The sequence below is a fragment of the Bufo gargarizans genome, chromosome 2, assembly GCF_014858855.1.
Source record: "Bufo gargarizans isolate SCDJY-AF-19 chromosome 2, ASM1485885v1, whole genome shotgun sequence".
Classification (NCBI taxonomy): Eukaryota; Metazoa; Chordata; class Amphibia; order Anura; family Bufonidae; genus Bufo; species Bufo gargarizans.
The window spans coordinates 27,087,335-27,113,952 of NC_058081.1; the positions used below are offsets into that span (position 1 = coordinate 27,087,335).

The following is a 26,618-nucleotide window of genomic DNA, read 5'->3' on the forward strand; positions in this document are numbered from 1 at the left end:
GTGTTGTTCTTCTTCAGATGTGCTACATTGAACACTGTGTGACCCTAAAGGAGTTGCTCAGGAAAAACATGGCTGCTCTCTTCTAAAAACTGTGCACAGTTTGTGTTTGGTATTATGACAGCCAGTATAATTTCAATGGAGACAAGATCCAGTACCAGATAGTAATCATGACCACCCATGTGGAGCTGTTTCTCGGAGAAGTAACCCATATTTTCCTCATCCTGAACAACCCCTTTCCCAAAGTTTAGGTGTAAAGTGCTGCTTGGTTGAAGCACTGCAAGGATTTTAGAAATCTTGGCCTGCTATATAGTCTGAAGGCTTCTATATATGAAATATGTCAGCGGGGGATCCTCATAGTCCTATTAGGAGGGGGGGGGGGGGGGGGGCGGGGTGCTGATATCTTCTACTGTGGTAAGAGAATGGTAGAGCTGGGGGAGTTTTCATTGGTCCATGTAGGTCTTGGTTTCCATAGGACATTCTTGGCTTACAATGGCCTGAAAACAAAAGATAAGTTACGTTACACAAAAACAGTAATGTCCACTATATAGCGCTGAGCCACCCTCAGAGGGTCTGGCAGCGACTTACTCCCCTTCTCCCCAATTAGAACAAAGGCATGCCCAACTGAACCAGGAGTGCATGTAAATGTTGGAATTCGGAGGAGTAGCTGTTAGGGCTCATGCACACAACTGTATGTATTTTGCAGTCCGCAAAACACAGATCTGCCAAAAATATGGATGACATCTGTGTGCATTCCGTATTTTGCGGAACAGAACAGCTGGCCCCTAATAGAACAGTCCTATCCTTGTCCGTAATGCGGACAATAATATGATCTGTTCTATTTTTTTTTGCGGAACGGACATACAGACATGCGGAAACAGAATGCACATGGAGTTACGTTTTTTTTTTTGTGGACCCATTAATATGAATGCTTCCGCATACATCTCTTCAAACAAAAAGGAAACGGACACAGAAAGAAAATACTTTCGTGTGCATGAGCCCTTGGTCGAATTAGCTTTTAGATGACAGCTATGAAGAGTGTATGTCCAGTTTCAACCATTGACTCCCATTTCGGAGAGGGGGAAAAAAACAATGTTTCCTATTCTTTAACCCCTTCAAGACCAAGCCAGTTTTCACCATAAGAACCAAGCCACATTTTGCAATTCTGACATGTGTCATTTTATGTGGTAATCACTCTGGAATGCCTTTACTTATCCAATCCAAGTGATTCTGAGATTATTTTCTCATGACATATTGTACAATAATTCATGTTAGTGGTAAATTTGAGTCAATATGTTTTACCTTTATTTTATGAGAAGGCAGATAAATTCACATTTAGGAAATTTATGGAAATTTTTTCCAAATTTTCCATTAATTTGGGATTAAAAAAATAATAATATAGTTATTACATAACATTCCTCATATGTCTACTTTATATTGGAATCATTTTTTTTTAAATGTAATTTTATTATTAGGACATTTAAAGGCTTTGCATTTCAGAAGAAAGTTTGACATTTCAGATTTTATTTTTCCAAACCCACTATGAAACTATTACGGTAACTTTGTGGTAAATACCCCTGAAATGCAGGATTTTGTTTTGAGCATTGTACCTACAGAAGGCACAGTTTCCACATTTGAAGTCTCATTTTGGTCTTCTATCTTGTAACCAATTTTTGTTCTTCTTTTCTACATATCTACTCCTCAGCAGTAGAGTTGAGCGGACACCTGGATGTTCGGGTTCGAGAAGTTCGGCCGAACTTCCCGAAAATGTTCGGGTTCAGGATCTGAACCCGATCCGAACTTCGTCCCGAACCCGAACCCCATTGAAGTCAATGGGGACCCGAACTTTTCGGCACTAAAAAGGCTGTAAAACAGCCCAGGAAAGGGCTAGAGGGCTGCAAAAGGCAGCAACATGTAGGTAAATCCCCTGCAAACAAATTTGGATAGGGAAATGAATTAAAATAAAAATTAAATAAATAAAAATTAACCAAAATCAATTGGACAGAGGTCCCATAGCAGAGAATCTGGCTTCACGTCAACCACCACTGGAACAGTCCATTCTCAGATATTTAGGCCCCGGCACCCAGGCAGAGGAGAGAGGTCCCGTAACAGAGAATCTGTCTTCATGTCAGCAGAGAATCAGTCTGCATGTCATAGCAGAGAATCAGGCTTCACGTCAGCCACCACTGCAAAAGTCCATTGTCATAAATTTAGGCCCAGCACCCAGGCAGAGGAGAGAGGTCCCGTAACAGAGAATCTGGCTTCATGTCAGCAGAGAATTAGTCTGCATGTCATAGCAGAGAATCAGGCTTCACGTCAGCCACCAATGCAACAGTCCATTGTCAGATATTTAGGCCCAGCACCCAGGCAGAGGAGAGAGGTCCCGTAACAGAGGATCTGGCTTCATGTCAGCAGAGAATCAGTCTGCATGTCATAGCAGAAAATCAGGCTTCACGTCAGCCACCACTGCAACAGTCCATTGTCATAAATTTAGGCCCAGCACCCAGGCAGAGGAGAGAGGTCCCGTAACAGACAATCTGGCTTCATGTCAGCAGAGAATCAGTCTTCATATCATAGCAGAGAATCAGGCTTCACGTCACCCACCACTGTAAGAGTCCATTTTCATAAATTTAGGCCCAGCACCCAGGCAGAGGAGAGAGGTCCCGTAACAGACAATCTGGCTTCATGTCAGCAGAGAATCAGTCTTCATATCATAGCAGAGAATCAGGCTTCACGTCACCCACCACTGTAAGAGTCCATTTTCATAAATTTAGGCCCAGCACCCAGGCAGAGGAGAGAGGTCCCGTAACAGACGATCTGGCTTCATGTCAGCAGAGAATCAGTCTTTATATCATAGCAGAGAATCAGGCTTCACGTCACCCACCACTGTAAGAGTCCATTTTCATAAATTTAGGCCCAGCACCCAGGCAGAGGAGAGAGGTCCCGTAACAGACAATCTGGCTTCATGTCAGCAGAGAATCAGTCTTCATGTCATAGCAGAGAATCAGTCTTCATGTCATAGCAGAGAATCAGGCTTCACGTGACCCACCACTGCAACAGTCCATTGTCAGATATTTAGGCCCAGCATCCAGGCAGAGGAGAGAGGTCCCGTAACAGAGGATCTGACTTCATGTCAGCAGAGAATCAGTCTTCATGTCATAGCAGAGAATCAGTCTTCATGTCATAGCAGAGAATCAGGCTTCACGTCACCCACCACTGTAAGAGTCCATTTTCATAAATTTAGGCCCAGCACCCAGGCAGAGGAGAGAGGTCCCGTAACAGACGATCTGGCTTCATGTCAGCAGAGAATCAGTCTTTATATCATAGCAGAGAATCAGGCTTCACGTCACCCACCACTGTAAGAGTCCATTTTCATAAATTTAGGCCCAGCACCCAGGCAGAGGAGAGAGGTCCCGTAACAGACAATCTGGCTTCATGTCAGCAGAGAATCAGTCTTCATGTCATAGCAGAGAATCAGTCTTCATGTCATAGCAGAGAATCAGGCTTCACGTGACCCACCACTGCAACAGTCCATTTTCATAAATTTAGGCCCAGCACCCAGGCAGAGGAGAGAGGTCCCGTAACAGACAATCTGGCTTCATGTCAGCAGAGAATCAGTCTTCATATCATAGCAGAGAATCAGGCGTCACGTCACCCACCACTGTAAGAGTCCATTTTCATAAATTTAGGCCCAGCACCCAGGCAGAGGAGAGAGGTCCCGTAACAGACAATCTGGCTTCATTTCAGCAGAGAATCAGTCTTCATGTCATAGCAGAGAATCAGTATTCATGTCATAGCAGAGAATCAGGCTTCACGTCACCCACCACTGTAAGAGTCCATTTTCATAAATTTAGGCCCAGCACCCAGGCAGAGGAGAGAGGTCCCGTAACAGACAATCTGGCTTCATGTCAGCAGAGAATCAGTCTTCATGTCATAGCAGAGAATCAGTCTTCATGTCATAGCAGAGAATCAGGCTTCACGTCACCCACCACTGTAAGAGTCCATTTTCATAAATTTAGGCCCAGCACCCAGGCAGAAGAGAGAGGTGCCGTAACAGACAATCTGGCTTCATGTCAGCAGAGAATCAGTCTTCATGTCATAGCAGAGAATCAGGCTTCACGTCACCCACCACTGCAACAGTCCATTTTCATAAATTTAGGCCCCAGGCAGAGGAGAGAGGTCCCGTAACAGACAATCTGGCTTCATGTCAGCAGAGAATCAGTCTTCATGTCATAGCAGAGAATCAGTCTTCATGTCATAGCAGAGAATCAGGCTTCACGTCACCCACCACTGTAAGAGTCCATTGTCATAAATTTAGGCCCAGCACCCAGGCAGAAGAGAGAGGTGCCGTAACAGACAATCTGGCTTCATGTCAGCAGAGAATCAGTCTTCATGTCATAGCAGAGAATCAGGCTTCACGTCACCCACCACTGCAACAGTCCATTTTCATAAATTTAGGCCCAGCACCCAGGCAGAGGAGAGAGGTCCCGTAACAGAGGATCTGGCTTCATGTCAGCAGAGAATCAGTCTGCATGTCATAGCAGAAAACCAGGCTTCACGTCAGCCACCACTGCAACAGTCCATTGTCAGATATTTAGGCCCAGCACCCAGGCAGAGGAGAGAGGTCCCGTAACAGACAATCTGGCTTCATGTCAGCAGAGAATCAGTCTTCTTGTCATAGCAGAGAATCAGTCTTCATGTCATAGCAGAGAATCAGGCTTCACGTCACCCACCACTGTAAGAGTCCATTTTCATAAATTTAGGCCCAGCACCCAGGCAGAAGAGAGAGGTGCCGTAACAGACAATCTGGCTTCATGTCAGCAGAGAATCAGTCTTCATGTCATAGCAGAGAATCAGGCTTCACGTCACCCACCACTGCAACAGTCCATTTTCATAAATTTAGGCCCAGCACCCAGGCAGAGGAGAGAGGTCCCGTAACAGAGGATCTGGCTTCATGTCAGCAGAGAATCAGTCTGCATGTCATAGCAGAAAATCAGGCTTCACGTCAGCCACCACTGCAACAGTCCATTGTCAGATATTTAGGCCCAGCACCCAGGCAGAGGAGAGAGGTCCCGTAACAGAGGATCTGACTTCATGTCAGCAGAGAATTAGTCTGCATGTCATAGCAGAGAATCAGGCTTCACGTCACCCAACATTGGAACAGTCCATTGGCATATATTTAGGCCCCGGCACCCAGACAGAGGAGAGGTTCATTCAACTTTGGGTAGCCTCACAATATAATGGTAAAATGAAAATAAAAATAGGATTGAATGAGGAAGTGCCCTGGAGTCCAATAATATATGGTTAAGGGGAGGTAGTTAATGTCTAATCTGGACAAGGGACGGACAGGTCCTGTGGGATCCATGCCTGGTTCAGCTTGTCCACATTGGCTGTAGACAGGCGGCTGCGTTTGTCTGTAATGACGCCCCCTGCCGTGCTGAATACACGTTCAGACAAAACGCTGGCCGCCGGGCAGGCCAGCACCTCCAAGGCATAAAAGGCTAGCTCTGGCCACGTGGACAATTTAGAGACCCAGAAGTTGAATGGGGCCGAACCATCAGTCAGTACGTGGAGGGGTGTGCACAAGTACTGTTCCACCATGTTAGTGAAATGCTGCCTCCTGCTAACACGTTGCGTATCAGGTGGTGGTGCAGTTAGCTGTGGCGTGTTGACAAAAGTTTTCCACATCTCTGCCATGCTAACCCTGCCCTCAGAGGAGCTGGCCGTGACACAGCTGCCTTGGCGACCTCTTGCTCCTCCTCTGCCTTGGCCTTGGGCTTCCACTTGTTCCCCTGTGACATTTGGGAATGCTCTCAGTAGCGCGTCTACCAATGTGCGCTTGTACTCGCGCATCTTCCTATCACGCTCCAGTGCAGGAAGTAAGGTGGGCACATTGTCTTTGTAGCGTGGATCCAGCAGGGTGGCAACCCAGTAGTCCACACAGGTTAAAATGTGGGCAACTCTGCTGTCGTTGCGCAGGCACTGCAGCATGTAGTCGCTCATGTGTGCCAGGCTGCCCAGGGGTAAGGACAAGCTGTCCTCTGTGGGAGGCGTATCGTCATCGTCCTGCCTTTCCCCCCAGCCACGCACCAGTGATGGACCCAAGCTGCGTTGGGTGCCACCCCGCTGTGACCATGCTTCATCCTTATCCTCCTCCACCTCCTCCTCATCCTCGTCCTCCAGTAGTGGGCCCTGGCTGGCCACATTTGTACCTGGCCTCTGCTGTTGCCAAAAACCTCCCTCTGAGTCACTTCGAAGAGACTGGCCTGAAAGTGCTAAAAATGACCCCTCTTCCTCCTCCTCCTCCTCCTCCTGGGCCACCTCCTCTTCCATCATCGCCCTAAGTGTTTTCTCAAGGAGACATAGAAGTGGTATTGTAACGCTGATAACGGCGTCATCGCCACTGGCCATGAAGGGTGGAGTACTCCAAACAGCGCAACAGGGCACACAGGTCTCGCATGGAGGCCCAGTCATTGGTGGTGAAGTGGTGCTGTTCTGTAGTGCGACTGACCCGTGCGTGCTGCAGCTGAAACTCCACTATGGCCTGCTGCTGCTCGCACAGTCTGTCCAGCATGTGCAAGGTGGAGTTCCATATGAGGCGGTGAGCGGGAAGGCCGAAGTTACGCTGTAGCGCAGACAGGCGAGCAGCAGCAGGATATGAACGCCGGAAGCGCGAACAGACGGCCCGCACTTTATGCAGCAGCTCTGACATGTCGGGGTAGTTGTGAATGAACTTCTGCACCACCAAATTCAGCACATGCGCCAAGCAAGGGATGTGCGTCAAACTGGCTAGTCCCAGAGCTGCAACGAGATTTCGCCCATTATCACACACCACCAGGCCGGGCTTGAGGCTCACCGGCAGCAACCACTCGTCGGTCTGTTGTTCTATACCCCGCCACAACTCCTGTGCGGTGTGGGGCCTGTCCCCCAAACATATGAGTTTCAGAATGGCCTGCTGACGTTTACCCCGGGCTATGCTGAAGTTGGTGGTGAAGGTGTGTGGCTGACTGGATGAGCAGGTGGAAGAAGAGGAGGAGGAGCCGAGAAGGAGGAGGTGGCAACAGGAGGCAAAGAATGTTGCCCTGCGATCCTTGGCGGCGGAAGGACGTGCGCCAAACAGCTCTCCGCCTGGGGCCCAGCTGCCACTACATTTACCCAGTGTGCAGTTAGGGAGATATAGCGTCCCTGGCCGTGCTTACTGGTCCACGTATCTGTGGTTAGGTGGACCTTGCTACAGATGGCGTTGCGCAGTGCACACTTGATTTTATCGAATACTTGGTTGTGCAGGGAAGGCACGGCTCTCTTGGAGAAGTAGTGGCGGCTGGGAACAACATACTGTGGGACAGCAAGCGACATGAGCTGTTTGAAGCTGTCTGTGTCCACCAGCCTAAATGACAGCATTTCATAGGCCAGTAGTTTAGAAATGCTGGCATTCAGGGCCAGGGATCGAGGGTGGCTAGGTGGGAATTTACGCTTTCTCTCAAATGTTTGTGAGATGGAGAGCTGAACGCTGCCGTGTGACATGGTTGAGACGCTTGGTGACGGAGGTGGTGGTGGTGTTGGTGGTACATCCCCTGTTTGCTGGGCGGCAGGTGCCAACAGTCCTCCAGAGGTGGAGGAAGAGGCCGAGGCGGCAGCAGCAGAAGAGGCCGAGGCGGCAGCAGCAGAAGAGGTAGCAGGGGGAGCCTGAGTGACTTCCTTGGTTTTAAGGTGTTTACTCCACTGCAGTTCATGCTTTGCATGCAGGTGCCTGGTCATGCAGGTTGTGCTCAGGTTCAGAACGTTAATGCCTCGCTTCAGGCTCTGATGGCACAGCGTGCAAACCACTCGGGTCTTGTCGTCAGCACATTGTTTGAAGAAGTGCCATGCCAGGGAACTCCTTGAAGCTGCCTTTGGGGTGCTCGGTCCCAGATGGCGGCGGTCAGTAGCAGGCGGAGTCTCTTGGCGGCGGGTGTTCTGCTTTTGCCCACTGCTCCCTCTTTTGCTACGCTGTTGGCTCTGTCTCACCACTGCCTCTTCCTCCGAACTGTGAAAGTCAGTGGCACGACCTTCATTCCATGTGGGGTCTAGGACCTCATCGTCCCCTGCATCGTCTTCCACCCAGTCTTGATCCCTGACCTCCTGTTCAGTCTGCACACTGCAGAAAGACGCAGCAGTTGGCACCTGTGTTTCGTCATCATCAGAGACATGCTGAGGTGGTATTCCCATGTCCTCATCATCAGGAAACATAAGTGGTTGTGCGTCAGTGCAGTCTATGTCTTCCACCGCTGGGGAAGGGCTAGGTGGATGCCCTTGGGAAACCCTGCCAGCAGAGTCTTCAAACAGCATAAGAGACTGCTGCATAACTTGAGGCTCAGACAGTTTCCCTGATATGCATGGGGTTGATGTGACAGACTGATGGGGTTGGTTTTCAGGCGCCATCTGTGCGCTTTCTGCAGAAGACTGGGTGGGAGATAATGTGAACGTGCTGGATCCACTGTCGGCCACCCAATTGACTAATGCCTGTACCCGCTCAGGCCTTACCATCCTTAGAACGGCATTGGGCCCCACCATATATCGCTGTAAATTCTGGCGGCTACTGGGACCTGAGGTAGTTGGTACACTAGGACGTGTGGATGTGGCAGAACGGCCACGTCCTCTCCCAGCACCAGAGGGTCCACTAACACCACCACGACCATGTCCACGTCCGCGTCCCTTACTAGATGTTTTCCTCATTGTTATCGTTCACCACAACAACAAAAATATAATTTGGCCCAATGTATTGTATTCAAATTCAGCTGAATATAAATTTGAGGCCTAGTATTTAGGCGCTGGGTGACCGGTATGGATTTACTGACAGAATTAGACTTGGAAATGCACAGTAGCGTGTGTGTGAAGTTATTCTGAATGACCCTATGTGCACCTTGAATATTATATCCCCTTTTAGGGATAGATTTCAAATAGCTCTGATATAGCAGAAACCACTAAATTATGAAATTGCTAAATTGGGAATTGTATTTCAACCCAGAACAAAAAATGTGCTTTGACGGACACTAAATAACTTGCCCAGCCACAACAGTACAGCGGTAACGACAGATTTAGCGGGATATAAATTTGAGGCCTAGTATTTAGGCGCTGGGTGACCGGTATGGATTTACTGACAGAATTAGACTGGGATATGGCCAAAAAATAACCACACTATTGCTGGTTAAATGCACTTGGTGTGACAGCTTGACCAACCACACTACTGAGGGTTAAATGCACTTGGTGACGGGCGCAGCTTGCCCCTGATGTAGTATATGGCCAAAAAATGAACAGACTATTGCTGGTTAAATGCACTTGGTGTGACAGCTTGACCAACCACACTACTGAGGGTTAAATGCACTTGGTGACGGGCGCAGCTTGCCCCTGATGTAGTATATGGCCAAAAAATTAACAGACTATTGCTGGTTAAATGCACTTGGTGTGACAGCTTGACCAACCACACTACTGAGGGTTAAATGCACTTGGTGACGGGCGCAGCTTGCCCCTGATGTAGTATATGGCCAAAAAATTAACAGACTATTGCTGGTTAAATGCACTTGGTGTGACAGCTTGACCAACCACACTACTGAGGGTTAAATGCACTTGGTGACGGGCGCAGCTTGCCCCTGATGTAGTATATGGCCAAAAAATTAACAGACTATTGCTGGTTAAATGCACTTGGTGTGACAGCTTGACCAACCACACTACTGAGGGTTAAATGCACTTGGTGACGGGCGCAGCTTGCCCCTGATGTAGTATATGGCCAAAAAATTAACAGACTATTGCTGGTTAAATGCACTTGGTGTGACAGCTTGACCAACCACACTACTGAGGGTTAAATGCACTTGGTGACGGGCGCAGCTTGCCCCTGATGTAGTATATGGCCAAAAAATTAACAGACTATTGCTGGTTAAATGCACTTGGTGTGACAGCTTGACCAACCACACTACTGAGGGTTAAATGCACTTGGTGACGGGCGCAGCTTGCCCCTGATGTAGTATATGGCCAAAAAATTAACAGACTATTGCTGGTTAAATGCACTTGGTGTGACAGCTTCACCCTGATGTAGGCTTTAGCCAAAAAACAACCACACCATTGAGGGTTAAATGCACTTGGTGACAGGCGCAGCTTGCCCCTGATGTAGTATATGGCCAAAAAATAAACAGACTATTGCTGGTTAAATGCACTTGGTGTGACAGCTTCACCCTGATGTAGGCTTTAGCCAAAAAACAACCACACCTTTGAGGGTTAAATGCACTTGGTCGCAGCTTGTGCTGGCGCACCACAAGACACAAAATGGCCGCCGATCACCCCAGAAAAAAGTGACTGACAAACGGTCTGGGCAGCCTAAAAACAGTGAGCAATTGAATTTCAGCAGCTCAATGATGCACAGCTGCAGATCGATCGATTAATCAAGTCCTTTGGAGGAGTTAATCTGCCTAATCTCGCCCTACTGTCGCAGCCGCAACCTCTCCCTACGCTAATCAGAGCAGAGTGACGGGCGGCGCTATGTGACTCCAGCTTAAATAGAGGCTGGGTCACATGGTGCTCTGGCCAATCACAGCCATGCCAATAGTAGGCATGGCTGTGAAGGCCTCTTGGGGCAAGTAGTATGACGCTTGTTGATTGGCTGCTTTGCAGCCTTTCAAAAAGCGCCAAGAAAGCGTCACAAAAGCGCCAAGAAAGCGACGAACACCGAACCCGAATCCGGACTTTTACGAAAATGTCCGGGTTCGGGTCCGTGTCACGGACACCCCAAAATTCGGTACGAACCCGAACTATACAGTTCGAGGTCGCTCATCCCTACTCAGCAGCATGTCTTTTATAGTATGGCTTCTTCTGAATGCTTCTATAGGTCTATTTTGGTGTAATCTTCCAGGCTAGTATCTCTTTTCAAGATATCCCAATTCCTCTGTATTATTTTACCTATATTTTCTGCCATCGGGCAATATCTAAAGGAAAAGACAAATCTCTTTTGATCTCTCTTATTATTCCCTTTTCTTTTATTATTTAACTTTAATAGATCTTACTGGGAATTTTTTCCAGCTTTTTCCATAGCTAATTCAAGGACTTCATTCGGATAACCTCTCTCCAACAATCTTTCCTTTAATTCTAAAGCTTGTGTTTCGTAACCCATTTCAGAGCTATTTATTCTTCTAAAGACTCGTTCACACGAACGTATTTTGCGCTCCATATACGGGCCGTTTTCTGCATTTCGCATGCGGTTGTTCCGTGGCCCAGCAAAAATTATGAGTCTTGTCCTATTCTTGTACATTTTGCAGACAAGAAAAGGCATTTCTATAATAGGCCTCCTGTTCTGTTCAGCAAATTTCGGAAGGCACACGGGCAGCATCCGTTTTTTGTGGATCCGCAATTTGTGGACTGCAAAAAATGCACGGTCGTGTGAACAAGCCCTTAACCTGACAAATTGGCCATAAGGAACAGATTTTTTTACACTCATAGGATGAAAGCTGTCGTGGTGCAGTGAGGAGTTGGTCGCCGTGTGCTTATGATAGCCCTCCGTGACCAACTCATCTCCCCTGACCATGACAGCCACATCAAAGAACTGCAAGCTTTGGTTGCCATAATTACAGGTGAACATCATATTCATATTGTTCTTCTCGTTTAAATAGGTTACAAACTCGGCACATTGTGATTCAATTCCTGACCACACTACAAAAAATGTCATCGACATACCTCAAAAATGTTATTATGTAACACTGGAATGGATTATCCACCGAAAAGAGAAATCTATCCTCAAACCTTGGCAAGTATATATTTGCGAATGTGCATGACACCGGTGTCCCCATGGCCGTACTATGTTTTTGTTTGTACCACTGCTCTCAAAATTTTAATACATTGTTAAACCTTCTTTGATAAATTGACAAAACAAATCACTTTTTATGGTATTGCCCAATATATCCATTACTGCCACAATCGCTGCCCTATGTGGTATATGGGTATAGAGATTTTCAAAATCTAAGGAGACCAAACTATACTCTCCCTGCCACTGAAACTCTTTCAGTGCCAGCAGGAAGTCGTTGGTATTTCTCACATATGCAGGTTTTAATTTTTCAGCCATGCGGTTTGAGATAAAGTCTTTCTTCACATACTTCAGGATAAGATATTTCAATTGATGTTGTATCTCTATTACTGGGTCACTGTGTGGACTTTCGTATGTATCTTTATCTCTCAACTGTCTCAATGATTCCCCAACATAGTATTGTCTAGTCATAAGAACCACATTACCCCCCTTGTGCACTCATTTATTTTTAAAACTTGTTGGTGGAAAATATCCACACCACCACCAGCCACCAAGGGGGGAAAAAATGTGGACCTAACACTCCCAGTGAATTTATGTGTATCTTCATTATCAACATCAGTCAACTCCATAATCTTTCCTCTTCATTAAATTTAGTTGAAATATTAAACCCAAATGGGCCTATATTAACCTCTTACGGACACAGGGCACCGTGACAATGCGGAGGGAGGGTACTGTGACCCCCCCGTATTGGAGATCGCTGCAAACTGGAGGTCATTTCATACCTGCGGTTTGCAGCGTTTCCGGGTTATTCGGGTCTCCGGTGACCCGATGACCCGGAATAGGAGGGTGATCGGTGGTGTAATATACACCACCAATCACCCTCCATAGATCCTGTGAGGTGGTGGTGACGCCACCTCTCCGGATCGCCTGTGATTGCCTGGACGTACGGGGGATAACGTCCCGGAGCTCCGCTCTCCCCGTCCACAGACTTCCGTGTAAGCGAGGAGAGAGGAGCCCCGTGTTGGTCCCTCTGCCTCCCACGCGATCCGCGCCATACGTGGCCCCTGAGCCACCATAAAGTGCCATCTGGCATATAAACATTTAGGGAGAGCTTTAGTTAGGCAGGGAGAGTGAAAAAAATATATATTTTTTTTGTGTGTGCAGCACCCGGATCTGTGCGACCGCCGACCCCCCCCCCCCAGGGGTGCTGCATCTTGACCTCTTCACATTTTGGGGGGCGCAAGCGCTTTTTTTTTCTTTTTGTAGGTGCGCTGACTATGGCTGGCACTCTTAGCCATAAAAGAGTGTCTAGCCGCTGATCAGCTTGGTACCGCCGTTTTTTTAAAATTTAGTTTTATATATATATTTTCTGTTAGGTTAGGATGGGTTAGGGTAGGGTAAACGTAATAACACCCCCCCCCCCACACTCACACTAAATAAAGTTTTACACACACACACACTCCCCTTTAGCATTAGAATATGGCCTGCCAGATGTTTTCAGCCGAGGAGGCATACGTCCAGCTGTTCTCCGACTCCAAGAGCCCCAGTGAGAGCAAGGATGACCCCACTTTCCTGTTGTCATCCTCTTTCTCCTCATAATCTAGTGATGATGATGAGCCCCCAAGGTGGCTGAGACTCCGCCAATCGGAGCCAGGAGCCCCCTATGCCAGGGACCCTGCGGCCCACACTAGTATGAGCAGCCCTGGGGCTCGTACTAGTTTTCCGGCATACCATTCAAGTCCACCTGAGCCTCCTACCGGTGAACTTCCTGGAGTACCCCAGAGGATTTTGAGCCTGTGATTACTGACTTTGTTGGCCAACCAGGAATCCAGATTCGCACAGTGGGCTTCAATGAATATGACTTTTTAATATGTTTTTTTTTCAGTGACTACTTTGTGAATCTGATGGTGGAGCAAATGAACTTGTTTGCCCAACAGTTTATTGCTCAACACCTGGGCTCCTATTTGGCTAGGTCCGGTGGCTGGACTCCGGTCAGTGCAGCTGAGATGAGGGCGTTTTGGGGCCTCGTGCTGCACATGGGCCTAGTAAAAAAAAACTGTGTCAGGCAGTACTGGAGTGGGGACGTCCTCTACCAGACCCCCCCACTTAACTGTATGGCCATGCAACTTTACCATTTTGAGGCCAATCGGAAATGCCTGCATTATGCAGATAATGCTGCATGTCCCCCCCGAAGTGATCCTGCCTATGACTGCCTGTACAAAAATCAGGCCTGTCATCGATCACTTTGGGGTCAAATTTTTGGAGGCCTATGTACCTTGAAGGGAGGTCGCTGTTGACGAGTCTCTCATTGCTTTTAAGGGGAGACTCAGTTTCAGCCAGTACATTCCCACTAAGCGGGTGAGGTATGGCGTGAAGCTGTACAAACTTTGTCAGAGTACCTCAGGGTAAACTTACAAGATTTGTGTGTACGAGGGGTGAGATTCCTGTATTGAACCCCCAAAATTTCCCCCCACTCTGGGTGTTAGCGGGAAACTTGTGTGGGACCTTATGCACCCACTGCTAGATAAGGGTTACCACCTGTACATGGATAACTTTTATACTAGTATCCCCTTGTTCCAGTCCCTCGCCGCCAGATTCAAGTCCGCTTGTGGGACTGTGCGGAAAAGTCAACGAGGCCTCCCTACCCACCCCTTCCAGGTACCTATCCCCAGTCCTTACCAGTGGAAACCTGTTGGTGGTCAGATATAAGGACAAGAGGGATGTCCTTGTACTGTCCGCATTTCATGGTAACGGCATCACCCCTACACGGCTCAGAAGAGAAGGAGCGCCATTGGGATTTTGGACAGAGAATTTTGCTGAAATGTTTTTTGGGGGCATGTCACATTTAGGAAGCCCCCATGGTGCCAGAACAGCAAGAAACCCCCACATTGCACACCATTTAGGAAACTAGACCTCTTGTTATGTACCTTGAGGGGTCTAGTTTCCTAATTGGTGTTCTGGCACCATGGGGGCTTCCTAAATGTGACATACCCCCCAAAAAACATTTCAGCTAAATTCTCTGTCCCAAATCCCAATGGCGCTCCTTCTCTTCTGAGCCGTGTAGTTCACCCGTAGATCACTCTACATCCATATATGATGTATTTTCGGACTCTGAATTTTATGAATATAATAAAAGGAGGAAATACAGACTGTTTAAGCTTTTCAGGTATTGAATATGTACCCCCTCATCCACAAGGTGGTGATAGGCACCGCCTGCTGTTACAAAAAGAGGTGAGATGGATCATTCAAACAAGAGCTTTGGGTCTATTGGGCTTAAATGATAAAAATGACCTCAGAGTTTTTCTCTAGAAAGTTATTAATATTTGTGCTAGCGATCTGTTCTTTACTGTTGCTTGTTTTTAAACATTACATACACACTATATGCTGCATTGCGATGAAATCAGTTTCTTTGATGACCATAATAATGGTGCAGGGCAGCATATAAAATTTGCACCTGTGGGACGTGACTACATCAGTGGCCAGAAGAAGCACAATTGCGCGAAACAGCAGTCGCCTTTGACTACATGGAAGTTTGTCCGCCCCTGCCATGTATGTATATGTCTGTTTAGACGAATAAAGGATTCTTATTCTACAAATGGTGAGTGCCGCCTTGCTTACACACTCTATATTTGAGAATTATTAAGGACTAATTATTGTCAGAGCACCACATGAACTATTCACACGTATCACAGGATTGCCTGTGTATTTGAAACTCTGAAGTTTAGGCAGTGCCGCCTCACTTTACTCTTTTTATTGGTGATTTATGGACTGCATCTTGAAAGAGGCAGAGCATGCTGAAGATAAAACTCAGTGTAAAATATTATAAATAAGATACATAATGGCATCGGAGGACCCTGTGCCGTGTTTAAATGTAGGCGGAGAAGGGGCGGACACTTTCTTTATGAAATGTAATAAAAAAGACGAGCACTAAAACTCTACAATTAAAAATAACGCAACTTGCGGACAAAAAGGTCAGATTATTTTGGACATAAAACAAAATGGCTGCACACCGTTATATATATAAACAATAGAGCTAAGAAATGGGGGTTATTCTAGATAAAAGTGTTACAGCCATTTTGTTTTTTGTAACTATGTTTGCTTCATGGATATGCACCTGTGATTCTGAAGGTTTTAGTCTAAATTTTCTTGCAATATATTGGGGGTGGCACCCCTTTTAGACTGGACACGCCCATCTAGCGGGGACTTCTGAGCAGAGTACGTTTGTAGCTGGTTTCTACACTGCCCTGAATATTGTAGGCTTAAGTAAGTCCAAAGTGAGGCAGTATATTTAGTGATAGGGACCCATCTGCGGAAGCCACCTTGAAGCCTGGTAGATGGGCCTGACACGTATGTGCGCTAAGAGCTTCCATTACTCATTTATACTCATTTATAGTCGGTATTGTACCACTTTTATCTAGAATGACCCCCATTTCTTAGCTCTATTGTTTATATATAAAAAATTTTTTTTTTTTTTTATTATGTTTGCTTCATGGATATCCACCTGTGATTCTGAAGGTTTTAGTCTAAATTTTCTTGCAGATTATTTTGGACAGTCATCTTCCTTAAATCATATAAAGAAAGTGGGAGAGCTCCAAGAGGACTCTGTGTGTACAAAGAAATAAAGTGGCAACAGGTGCATGCTGATTTCTCTCTAAAGATCTTAGAGACGGTCCCAAAGCATGATGTAATTGAACATAAATATACACAGGAGGAGTTAACAAAAATGCAGAAAGAGTTACAGAGCAGATTGACAGAAAACCAGATGCAAATGTTTGATAAAAACTAAATAAAAAGTTGGTGATAACTCAAGCAGAAGTGAAGGAAAGGAATAAAGACAAATTCCTAAGAGACAAACAGGATTATGAAATAGGAAGGGTGTTTGATTGGAATAAAAAGAAAAAAACAATAAAGAAAGCGACACCAAAGACGCAGGAGGCATGAATACTGGACCACAGATTCAGATTCAAGCACATCAGATTGTCCAAATAACCATAATGAACAACCCGACCTGGAGCCTAGGAAAAACTCTTTAGGTGTAACACCAGAAGAAGCCGCAGGAAGGCAAGGAAACATCAGGAAATCAACTCGAAAGAAGAAACAAGTGTCATGGAGACAGTATATCCAGTCATGGGACAGGAATTTAATAAAAGTACTGTTGTGAGCCTAACTGATTATGAGCTAACGCCAGACTGCATCTCTGTGCTTGAAAAAGGGCTAGGAGCGATTCAATAAGGTGGGTTTTGAGATTGACTTGTTTAAATCTGTACGCAAACTCCATTTACATAAGATGTTTAACAATACACCTCAAGTAGTGAGTGATAGAAGACAAGGTGAAATACCTGTTAATATAGGCCCATTTGGGTTTAATATTTCAATACATTTAATGAAGAGGAAAGATTATGTTTGGAGTTGCTAACAGATATGGAGTTGACAGATGTTGATAATGAAGATACACATTAACTCACAGGGAGTGTTAGGTCCACATTTTGTCCCCCCTTGGAGGCTGGTGGTAGTGTGGATATTTTCCACCAACAAGTTTTAAAAGAAATTAGTGCACTTATATATATTGTGTACGTGATAATATAAGTAAAAGAGAGAGAGAAGCGCTCAAATGGATTTGTGCTCAAGAGGATTTGGTAGTGAAACCAGCCGACAAGGGGGGGTAATGTGGTTCTTATGACTAGACAATACTATGTTGAGGAATCATTGAGCCAGTTGAGAGATGAAGTTACATACGAAAATATACACGGTGACCCAATAATAGAGATAGAACATCAGTTGAAAAATCTTATCCTGAAGTATGTGAAGAAAGACTTTATCTTGAACCGCATGGCTGAAAAATTAATACCTCAATTCTTTACTAAGCCTTTGTGGTATTTTTTGCCCAAGAAACAAAAGTCGCCGAGCCGACCTCCGGGCCGCCCCATAGTGGCGGGGATCGGCTCGGTGACCGAACCTCTGTCTAAATATATTGACTCGTTATTGAGACCAGTGTTAAAAAACACCCCTGCATATGTGAGAAATACCAATGACTTTCTGCTGGCACTGAGAGTTTCAGTGACAGAGAGAGTATAGTTTGGTCTACTTAGATTTAGAAAATCTCTATACCCGTACACCACATAGGACAGCGATTGTGGCAGTAATGGATATATTGGGCAATACCAGAAAAAGTGATTTGTTTTGTCAATTTATCAAAGAAGGTTTAGAATTTATTCTTACCAACAATGTATTAACATTTTGAGAGCAGTGGTACAAATAAAAACACGGTACGGCCATGGGGACACCGGTGTCAAGCACATTTGCGAATATATACTTGGCAAGGTTTGAGGATAGATTTATATTTTCAGTGGATAATCCAATCATGTGTTACATAAAAACATTTTTGAAGTATGTCGATGACATTTTTTTGTAGTGTGGTCAGGAATTGAATCACAATGTGCTGAGTTTGTAACCTATTTAAATTAGGAGAACAATATGAATATGAAGTTCACCGGTAATTATGGCAACCAAAGCTTGATGTTGATGTCGTGTTGAGGGGCTATGAGTTGGTCGCCGAGGGTGATCACAAGACCACGGAAATCAACTCCTTACTGCACCACGACAGCTTTCATCCTATGAGTGTAAAAAAATCTCTTCCTTATGGCCAATATGTCAGGTTAAGAAGAATAAATAGCACTAAAATGGGTTACGAAATGCAAACTTTAGAATAAAGGAAAGATTGTTGGTTATCCGATTAAAGCCCTTGAATTAGCTATAGAAAAAGCTGGAAAAATTTCCCAGTAAGATCTATTAAAGGGGAATAATAAAATAAAAGAGAATAATAAGAGAGATCAAAAGAGATTTGTCTTTTCTTTTAGATATTGCCCGATGTCAGAAAATATGCGTAAAATTATACAGAGGAATTGGGATATTGTAACGGACGGTGTACAGGAAACAAGACAATGCAACATGCATATAATGTCACGGACGGTGTACAGGAAACAAGACAATGCAACATGCATATATAACTCACTGGATCCAAAGCTAAGGAACCAAAGGGGAGACCCCTGCACAAGACCTGGCACTTTCCCTGGCTGCTCAGCCTATGCAAAAATCCCAAAGGTGGATGGTTGCATATCCACGTGCCTCGACTATATAACACCTGAACACCCTACAATAGTGAGGGGACACAACCACCGGCTCCCTACACCAGACACGGAGGGAGTCAGGGTCACCTGGGATCCAGCAAACAGAAAATGACAGATAAATGTACAGCACTTAACTTAGTAGCAGACTTGGAAATAGGATCAGCATGCACACACACTCCAGGAAGAAGTATAAGCCGCCCAGTAATGCATTATGGGGAGAAATTTAAAGGGAAGCAATCAGTCCAACTACATGACAGCTGAGAGAGGCTAACGAGATGAGGAACTGAACAAAGAAAACTCAAGGAGGAGGTTCTGAAAGGTTTCTGTCAGAGCTTCTCAGCTGTCTGGTTGTGACAGTACTCCTCCCTCTACGAGTGGACTCCGGACACTCAGAGCCCACCTTCTCAGGATGGGACCTATGAAAAGCCCTGATGAGACGAGCGGCCTTAATGTCCATAACTGGGACCCACATCCTCTCCTCAGGACCATAACCCTCCCAATGAACAAGGTACTGAAGAGAACCGCGGACAAGACGAGAATCCACAATCCTAGAGACATGAAATTCAAGATTCCCATCAACCATAATCGGAGGAGGAGGCAAAGGCGAGGGTACAATGGGTTGAACATAAGGTTTCAATAAGGACTTATGAAAAACATTATGGATCTTCCAAGTCTGAGGAAGATCAAGACGGTAGGCAACAGGATTGATGACAGACAGGATTTTGTAAGGCCCAATAAACCTAGGACCCAACTTGCAGGAGGGAACCTTCAATTTGATATTCTTGGTAGACAACCACACCAGATCACAAACATTCAGGTCCGGACCAAGCACACGTCTCTTATCTGCCACACGCTTATATCTCTCACTCATGCTCTTTAGATTATCCTGACTCTTTTGCCAAATAGATGACAAAGATGAGGAGAATCTGTCCTCATCAGGTAAACCAGAAGACCCCTCTCCCGAGAAAGTCCCAAACTGCGGATGAAACCCATATGCACCAAAAAATGGTGACTTATCAGAGGACTCCTGACGACGGTTATTTAAAGCAAACTCAGCAAGGGACAAAAAAGAACACCAATCCTCTTGATTCTCCGCCACAAAACAGCGCAGATATGTCTCCAGATTCTGATTGACGCGTTCTGTCTGGCCATTCGACTGCGGGTGGAAAGCAGAAGAGAATGACAACCGAACCCCCAAGCGAGAACAGAAAGCCTTCCAGAATCTGGAAACAAACTGCGTGCCCCTATCAGAGACTATGTCTGAAGGAATACCGTGCAATTTGATAATGTGATCAATAAATGCCTGCGCCAGCGTCTTAGCATTGGGCAAACCAGGAAAAGGGATGAAATGCACCATTTTGCTAAAACGGTCCACCACCACCAGAATCACAGTCTTCCCCGAGGAACGAGGCAGGTCCGTTATGAAGTCCATGGACAGATGTGTCCAAGGACGGGAAGGAATGGGTAAGGGAAGGAGAGGACCTGATGGCCGTGAATGAGGGACTTTGGCACGAGCGCAAGTCTCGCAGGCTGCCACAAAACCCTCAACCGACTTACGAAGCGCCGGCCACCAGAATCTCCGAGCGATGAGATCCAGTGTGGCTCTTGCCCCCGGGTGCCCAGCAAGGACCGTATCGTGGTGTTCCTTAAAAATCTTGTGTCTTAAAGCGAGAGGCACAAACAACCTCCCAGGAGGACAAAGATCAGGAGCCTCTGACTAGGCTGCCTGCACCTCTGCCTCCAATTCAGAAAAAAGAGCAGAGACCACCACACCTTCAGCCAAAATGGGACCCGGGTCTTCAAAATTCCCACCTCCTGGAAAACAATGTGACAGGGCATCTGCCTTCACATTCTTAACTCCAGGGCGGAACGTGACAACAAAATTAAACCTAGAAAAGAACAAAGACCATCTGGCCTGTCTCGGGTTCAGAGGCTTGGCTGACTCCAAGTAGGCCAGATTTTTATGGTCAGTAAATACGGTAATAGGGTGTCTGGCTCCCTCTAGCCAATGGCGCCATTCCTCAAAAGCCAACTTGATGGCCAACAATTCCCTATCTCCCACATCGTAATTTCTCTCTGCGGAGGAGAGTTTTTTCGAGAAAAAGGCACACGGTCGCCATTTGGCAGGAGAGGAACCCTGAGACAAGACCGCCCCCACACCCACCTCAGAAGCATCAACCTCAACTATGAAGGGTAAAGAAATATCAGGTTGCACCAAGATGGGAGCGGAAGCAAAACTCTCCTTGATATTAGAAAAAGCCTTACGCGCCTCTACTGACCAAGAAGAAAAATCTACCCCCTTTCTGGTCATATCAGTGAGTGGTTTAACAATAGAGGAATAATTCAAAATAAACTTCCTGTAATAATTGGCAAAGCCCAAAAAACGCATCAGCGCCTTCTGATTCTCAGGAAGCTCACACTGAACCACAGCGCGGACCATCTCGGGGTCCATGCAAAAAACAGAAGCGGAGAGAAGAAACCCCAGAAATTGAATTTCTGGAACCGCAAACACACATTTTTCCAGTTTCGCATATAATTTATTCTCCCGCAGGATGAGCAAGACCTGACGTAAATGTTCCTTATGAGTCTTGAAATCAGGAGAAAAAATCAAAATGTCATCCAGATACACTAATACAAATTTTTCCCATTAAATGATAAAAAATGCTGTTCATGAAATGCTGAAAAACGGCTGGGGCATTCATCAAACCAAAAGGCATAACCAAATTCTCAAAATGGCCCTCAGGGGTATTGGAGGCCGTCTTCCATTCGTCTCCTTCTCTGACCCTGACCAGGTTGTATGCCCCTCTTAGATCTAATTTGGAAAAGACTTTAGCCCCAACAACCTGGTTAAACAGGTCCGGGATCAGAGGAAGCGGATAAGGGTCACAAATTGTGATACTGTTTAGCTCCCTGAAATCCAGACATGGTCTTAAAGAACCATCTTTTTTCTTAACAAAGAAAAAACCAGCGGCAACAGGTGACTTCGAGGGTCGTATGTGTCCTCTTCTCAGACTCTCAGAGATATAAACATGCATAGCGATCCTCTCAGGTTGGGAAAGATTGTATAAACGAGATTTAGGCAGCTTGGCGCCTGGGATGAGATTAATAGGGCAATCGTACTCCCTGTGCGGGGGCAAATCCTGAACTCCACTCTCAGAGAAGACATCCGAAAATTCTGAGAGAAAAGATGGTACAGTCTTAGTAGCAACCTCAGAAACAGATGCCGTGAGGCAATTATCTCTGCAAAAGTCACTCCAACCATTTATTTGCCTCGCTTGCCAATCAATGGTGGGGTTATGTTTAGTGAGCCAGGGTAGCCCCAACACTAGAGGAGTAGGCAAACCGCTAAGGACGAAACATGACACATCCTCAACATGAGCATCGCTCACAATTAAACGGATATTGTGAATATGCCCTTTAATGATGTCTGAGAAAGTGGAGCGGAATCAATAGCAAAAACAGGAATATCCTTTCCCAAAGTGCGCACCTGGAAACCATGAATTATTGCAAATTGATTATCAATGAGATTGACAGCTGCTCCACTATCCACAAAAATCTCACAAAAAATGCTCTTGCTCTCTAGCACCACCCTAGCAGGCAGGACAAAACGGGAACTACAAGCAAACGGAAAACCTTCAATTTCCGCCTCAACCCGACTGACTGAATCTCCTAGAGGGACAAACATTTGCCAAATGATTTATACCTCCACAACAAAAACAAACCCTCCCATGCGAGCTGAATCTTCTATTGTCAGAAGCAATCAACCCCAGCTGCATGGGCTCCTGCTCAGAAGGGGCTGACAGCGACCGAGACCCCTGCGCACAGAATGAGACCGCTGCACTGTCCTGGGACTGAGTATGACAGGAAGGAGATATCTCTTCTCTCTCTCTAAGACGCCTGTCAATACGAACGGCCTAAGACATAGCAGAGTCCAAGGAAATAGGCCTCTCATGAAAGGCAAATGCATCTTTCAATCCCTCTGAAAGACCACGGCAAAATTGACTTCGGAGTGCAGCATCATTCCAACCAGTATCAGCTGGCCATCTCCGAAATTCTGAGCAGTATATCTCTGCAGATTGTTTACCCTGGCATAATAGACGTAGTCTAGACTTAGCCAGAGAAACACGATCCGGATCATCATATATCTGACCCAGGGCTAAAAAGAATTCATCCACTGAACGGAGAGGCCGTGCCCCCTCCAGCAGCGAAAAGGCCCAAGACTGAGTCCTACCCCTGAGCAGCGATATAATGATCCCCACCCTCCATTCCTCATCACCAGAGGAATGGGGAAGAAGGTGAAAATGGAGTTTGCAAGCCTCTCTAAAACGCACAAAATTCTCACTACCCCCGGAGAACGTATCCGGGAGCGAGATCTTAGGCTCAGAACAAACTCCATGAACGCAAGCTGAACCGGTCACTTGAAGCTGAGAAAAAGTCTTACGGAGATCAGCTACCTCCAATGAAAGACCCTGGAAGCGTTCAGCCAAAAGTGAAACCGGATCCATGCTTGAGACGGTTTTGGCGGCTTATAATGTCACGGACGGTGTACAGGAAACAAGACAATGCAACATGCATATAATGTCACGGACGGTGTACAGAAAACAAGACAATGCAACATGCATATATGACTCACTGGATCCAAAGCTAAGGAACCAAAAGGGAGACCCCTGCACAAGACCTGTCACTTTCCCTGGCTGCTCAGCCTATGCAAAAATCCCAAAGGTGGATGGTTGCATATCCACGTGCCTCGACTATATAACACCTGAACACCCTACAATAGTGAGGGGACACGACCACCGACTCCCTACACCAGACACGGAGGGAGTCAGGGTCACCTGGGATCCAGCAAACAGAAAATGACAGATAAATGTACAGCACTTAACTTAGTAGCAGACTGGGAAATAGGATCAGCATGCACACACACTCCAGGAAGAAGTATAAGCAGCCCAGTAATGCATTATGGGGAGGAATTTAAAGGTAAGCAATCAGTCCAACTACATGACAGCTGAGAGAGGCTAACGAGATGAGGAACTGAACACCACAACAAAGAAAACTCAAGGAGGAGGTTCTGAAAGGCTTCTGTCAGAGCTTCTCAGCTGTCTGTTTGTGACAGATATCTTGAAAATAGATACTAGCCTGGAAGATTACAGCAAAAATAGACCGGTCGTAACATTCACATGAAGCCATACTATAAAAGACATGCTGGTGGGAGTAGATATGTAGAAAAGAAGAACAAAAATTGGTTACAAGATATGAGACCAAAAGGAGACTTCAAATGTGGAAACTGTGCATTCTGTAGGTACAATGCTCAAAACTAAATCCTGCATTTTGGGGGTATTTACCACAAAGTTATTAGTTTCAGAACTTGTAAAAGCATGTACATTGTATATCTGGTAATGTGTCAATCAATGTGGTTGATTTTATGTGGGTAAAACCATTAGATGTATCTATGAAAGATTTAGAGAACATTTGAACTCCGTTAAATCTGGAAAAGAATGCCCGAGATTGATAAATCATGTAAGGCAAACAGACAGAGGTAACACAGACTGTTTAAGCTTTTCAGATATTGAATATGTACCCCCCCCTCCACAAGGTGGTGATAGGCACCTCCTGCTGCTACAAAAAGAGGTGAGATGGATCATTCCAACAAGAGCTTTGGGTCCATTGGGCTTTAATGATAAAAATGACCTCAGTGATTTTCTCTAGAAAGTTGTTAAAATTTGCTCTAGCGATCTGTTGATTACTGTTGCTTGTTTTTAAACATTAGATATACAGACTAGTATATATGCTGCATTGCGATTACATCAGTTTCTTTGATTTCCATAATAATGGTGCAGGACAGCATATAAAATGAGCACCTATGGGACGTGACTACATCAGTGGCCAGAAGAAGCAACGGCCGTCACCTTTGACTGCGTGGCAGTTTGTCTGCCCCTGCCATGTATGTATATGTCTGTTTGAACAAATAAAGGATTCTTATTCTACAAATGGTGAGTGCCGCCTTGCTTATACACTCTATATTTGAGAATTATTAAGGACTATTTATTGGCAGAGCACCGCAAGAACTATTCGTATGTATCGCAGGATTGCCTATATATTTGATACTCTGAAGTTTAGGCAGTGCCGCCTCACTTTACTCTTTTTATTGGTGAGCTGGGCTGCAATACCTAGCACTACCACTGCAATGCCAGAGCTCCTGTGTGCACGGCGGCTTCCTATAACAGCTGAATTCCTAAATCTGTTGCCCAAACACTCCTATCACATATACATAGTGGACAGAAAACTAATTCTCATCTATTTATTTCAATGGGGTGCAAAACATGCGGACAGCACACCATGTGCTATCTGCATCCATATGCCCGTTCCATGGCCCTGTTGTTCTGAGGACAATGATAGGACATTTCTGCAGAATTTTGAAAAAATAAAATTAGTGGCATGCACACTGCTAGGATTTATGTTTTGTGGATCTGCGATTTACAGACCACAAAATGGATAGGGTCATGTACATGAGGCCTAAATCAGTAGCATCAAAATAACCCCTTGTAGTGGTTCCCTGGGGCATTGCATTTCAACTTCCTAGCCCCTCTAGACACGCAGGAAGCTGAGGCAGGTCATGGTTGTGCCAGTGATGGATTTCCCTAAGGACTGAGAGGGACCAGGAAAAATCCTTTCCATTTACTTTCAAACACAAAATTGACTTTGTTTTATTAATTAAAAAAGCTAATTACTGACCATTTTCTCTTCTTTGGCTGGTGGGTTTCTAAGCAAGAAACACAGAGGACAGTAGATAATGCACAGTGATCCACTGATGATCATTAACCAGGGGAATCCAATTGCTTCTGCAATCGCGCCACCACACAGAGGTCCTGAAATAACAGATTAGATTTCTTGTAGAGAATATGAGCACAACATATACTGCAGAGACTGTGTCCTACATACAAATTTACAAAGAACAGTCCTATTATATAAATGATATATATACACCGGAGACTGTGTCCTATACACTGATATACAGACCAGAGAACAGTCCTATGATATAAATTATATATATATATATATATACACCGCAGACTACATCCTATACTCTGATATACAGACAGGAGAACTGTCCTGTTATATAAATGATATACACTCACCTAAAGAATTATTAGGAACACCATACTAATACGGTGTTGGACCCCCTTTTGCCTTCAGAACTGCCTTAATTCTACATGGCGCTTATATCTCTCACTCGTGCTCTTTAGATTATCCTGAATCTTTTGCCAAATAGATGACAAAGACGAGGAGAATCTGTCCTCATCAGGTAAACCAGAAGACCCCTCTCCAGAGAATGTCCCAAACTGCGGATGAAACCCATATGCACCAAAAAATGGTGACTTATCAGAGGACTCCTGACAACGGTTATTTAAAGCAAACTCAGCAAGAGACAAAAAAGAACACCAATCCTCTTGATTCTCCACCACAAAACAGCGCAGATATGTCTCCAGATTCTGATTGACGCGCTCTGTCTGGCCATTCGACTGCGGGTGGAAAGCAGAAGAGAATGACAACCGAACCCCCAAGCGAGAACAGAAAGCCTTCCAGAATCTGGAAACAAACTGCGTGCCCCTATCAGAGACTATGTCTGAAGGAATACCATGCAATTTGACAATGTGATTAATAAATGCCTGCGCCAGCGTCTTAGCGATGGGCAAGCCAGGAAAAGGGATGAAATGCACCATTTTGCT

General features: G+C 45.5%; 1 protein-coding gene across 1 annotated transcript in view; it reads right to left on the bottom strand.

The window, feature by feature from the left end:
• Nucleotides 1-378: 378 nt before the first annotated feature.
• Nucleotides 379-26,618, bottom strand: part of LOC122929257 (chromaffin granule amine transporter-like) — a 285,527-nt gene continuing 259,287 nt past the window's right edge. Inside the window, exons 14-15 of the mRNA XM_044282773.1 lie at nucleotides 25,624-25,757; nucleotides 379-494 (exon numbers count right to left, since the gene is read on the bottom strand). Of these exons, the coding sequence (XP_044138708.1) occupies nucleotides 441-494; nucleotides 25,624-25,757 (188 nt within the window). The 3' untranslated portion in view covers nucleotides 379-440. The remainder of the gene's footprint in view (nucleotides 495-25,623; nucleotides 25,758-26,618) is intronic.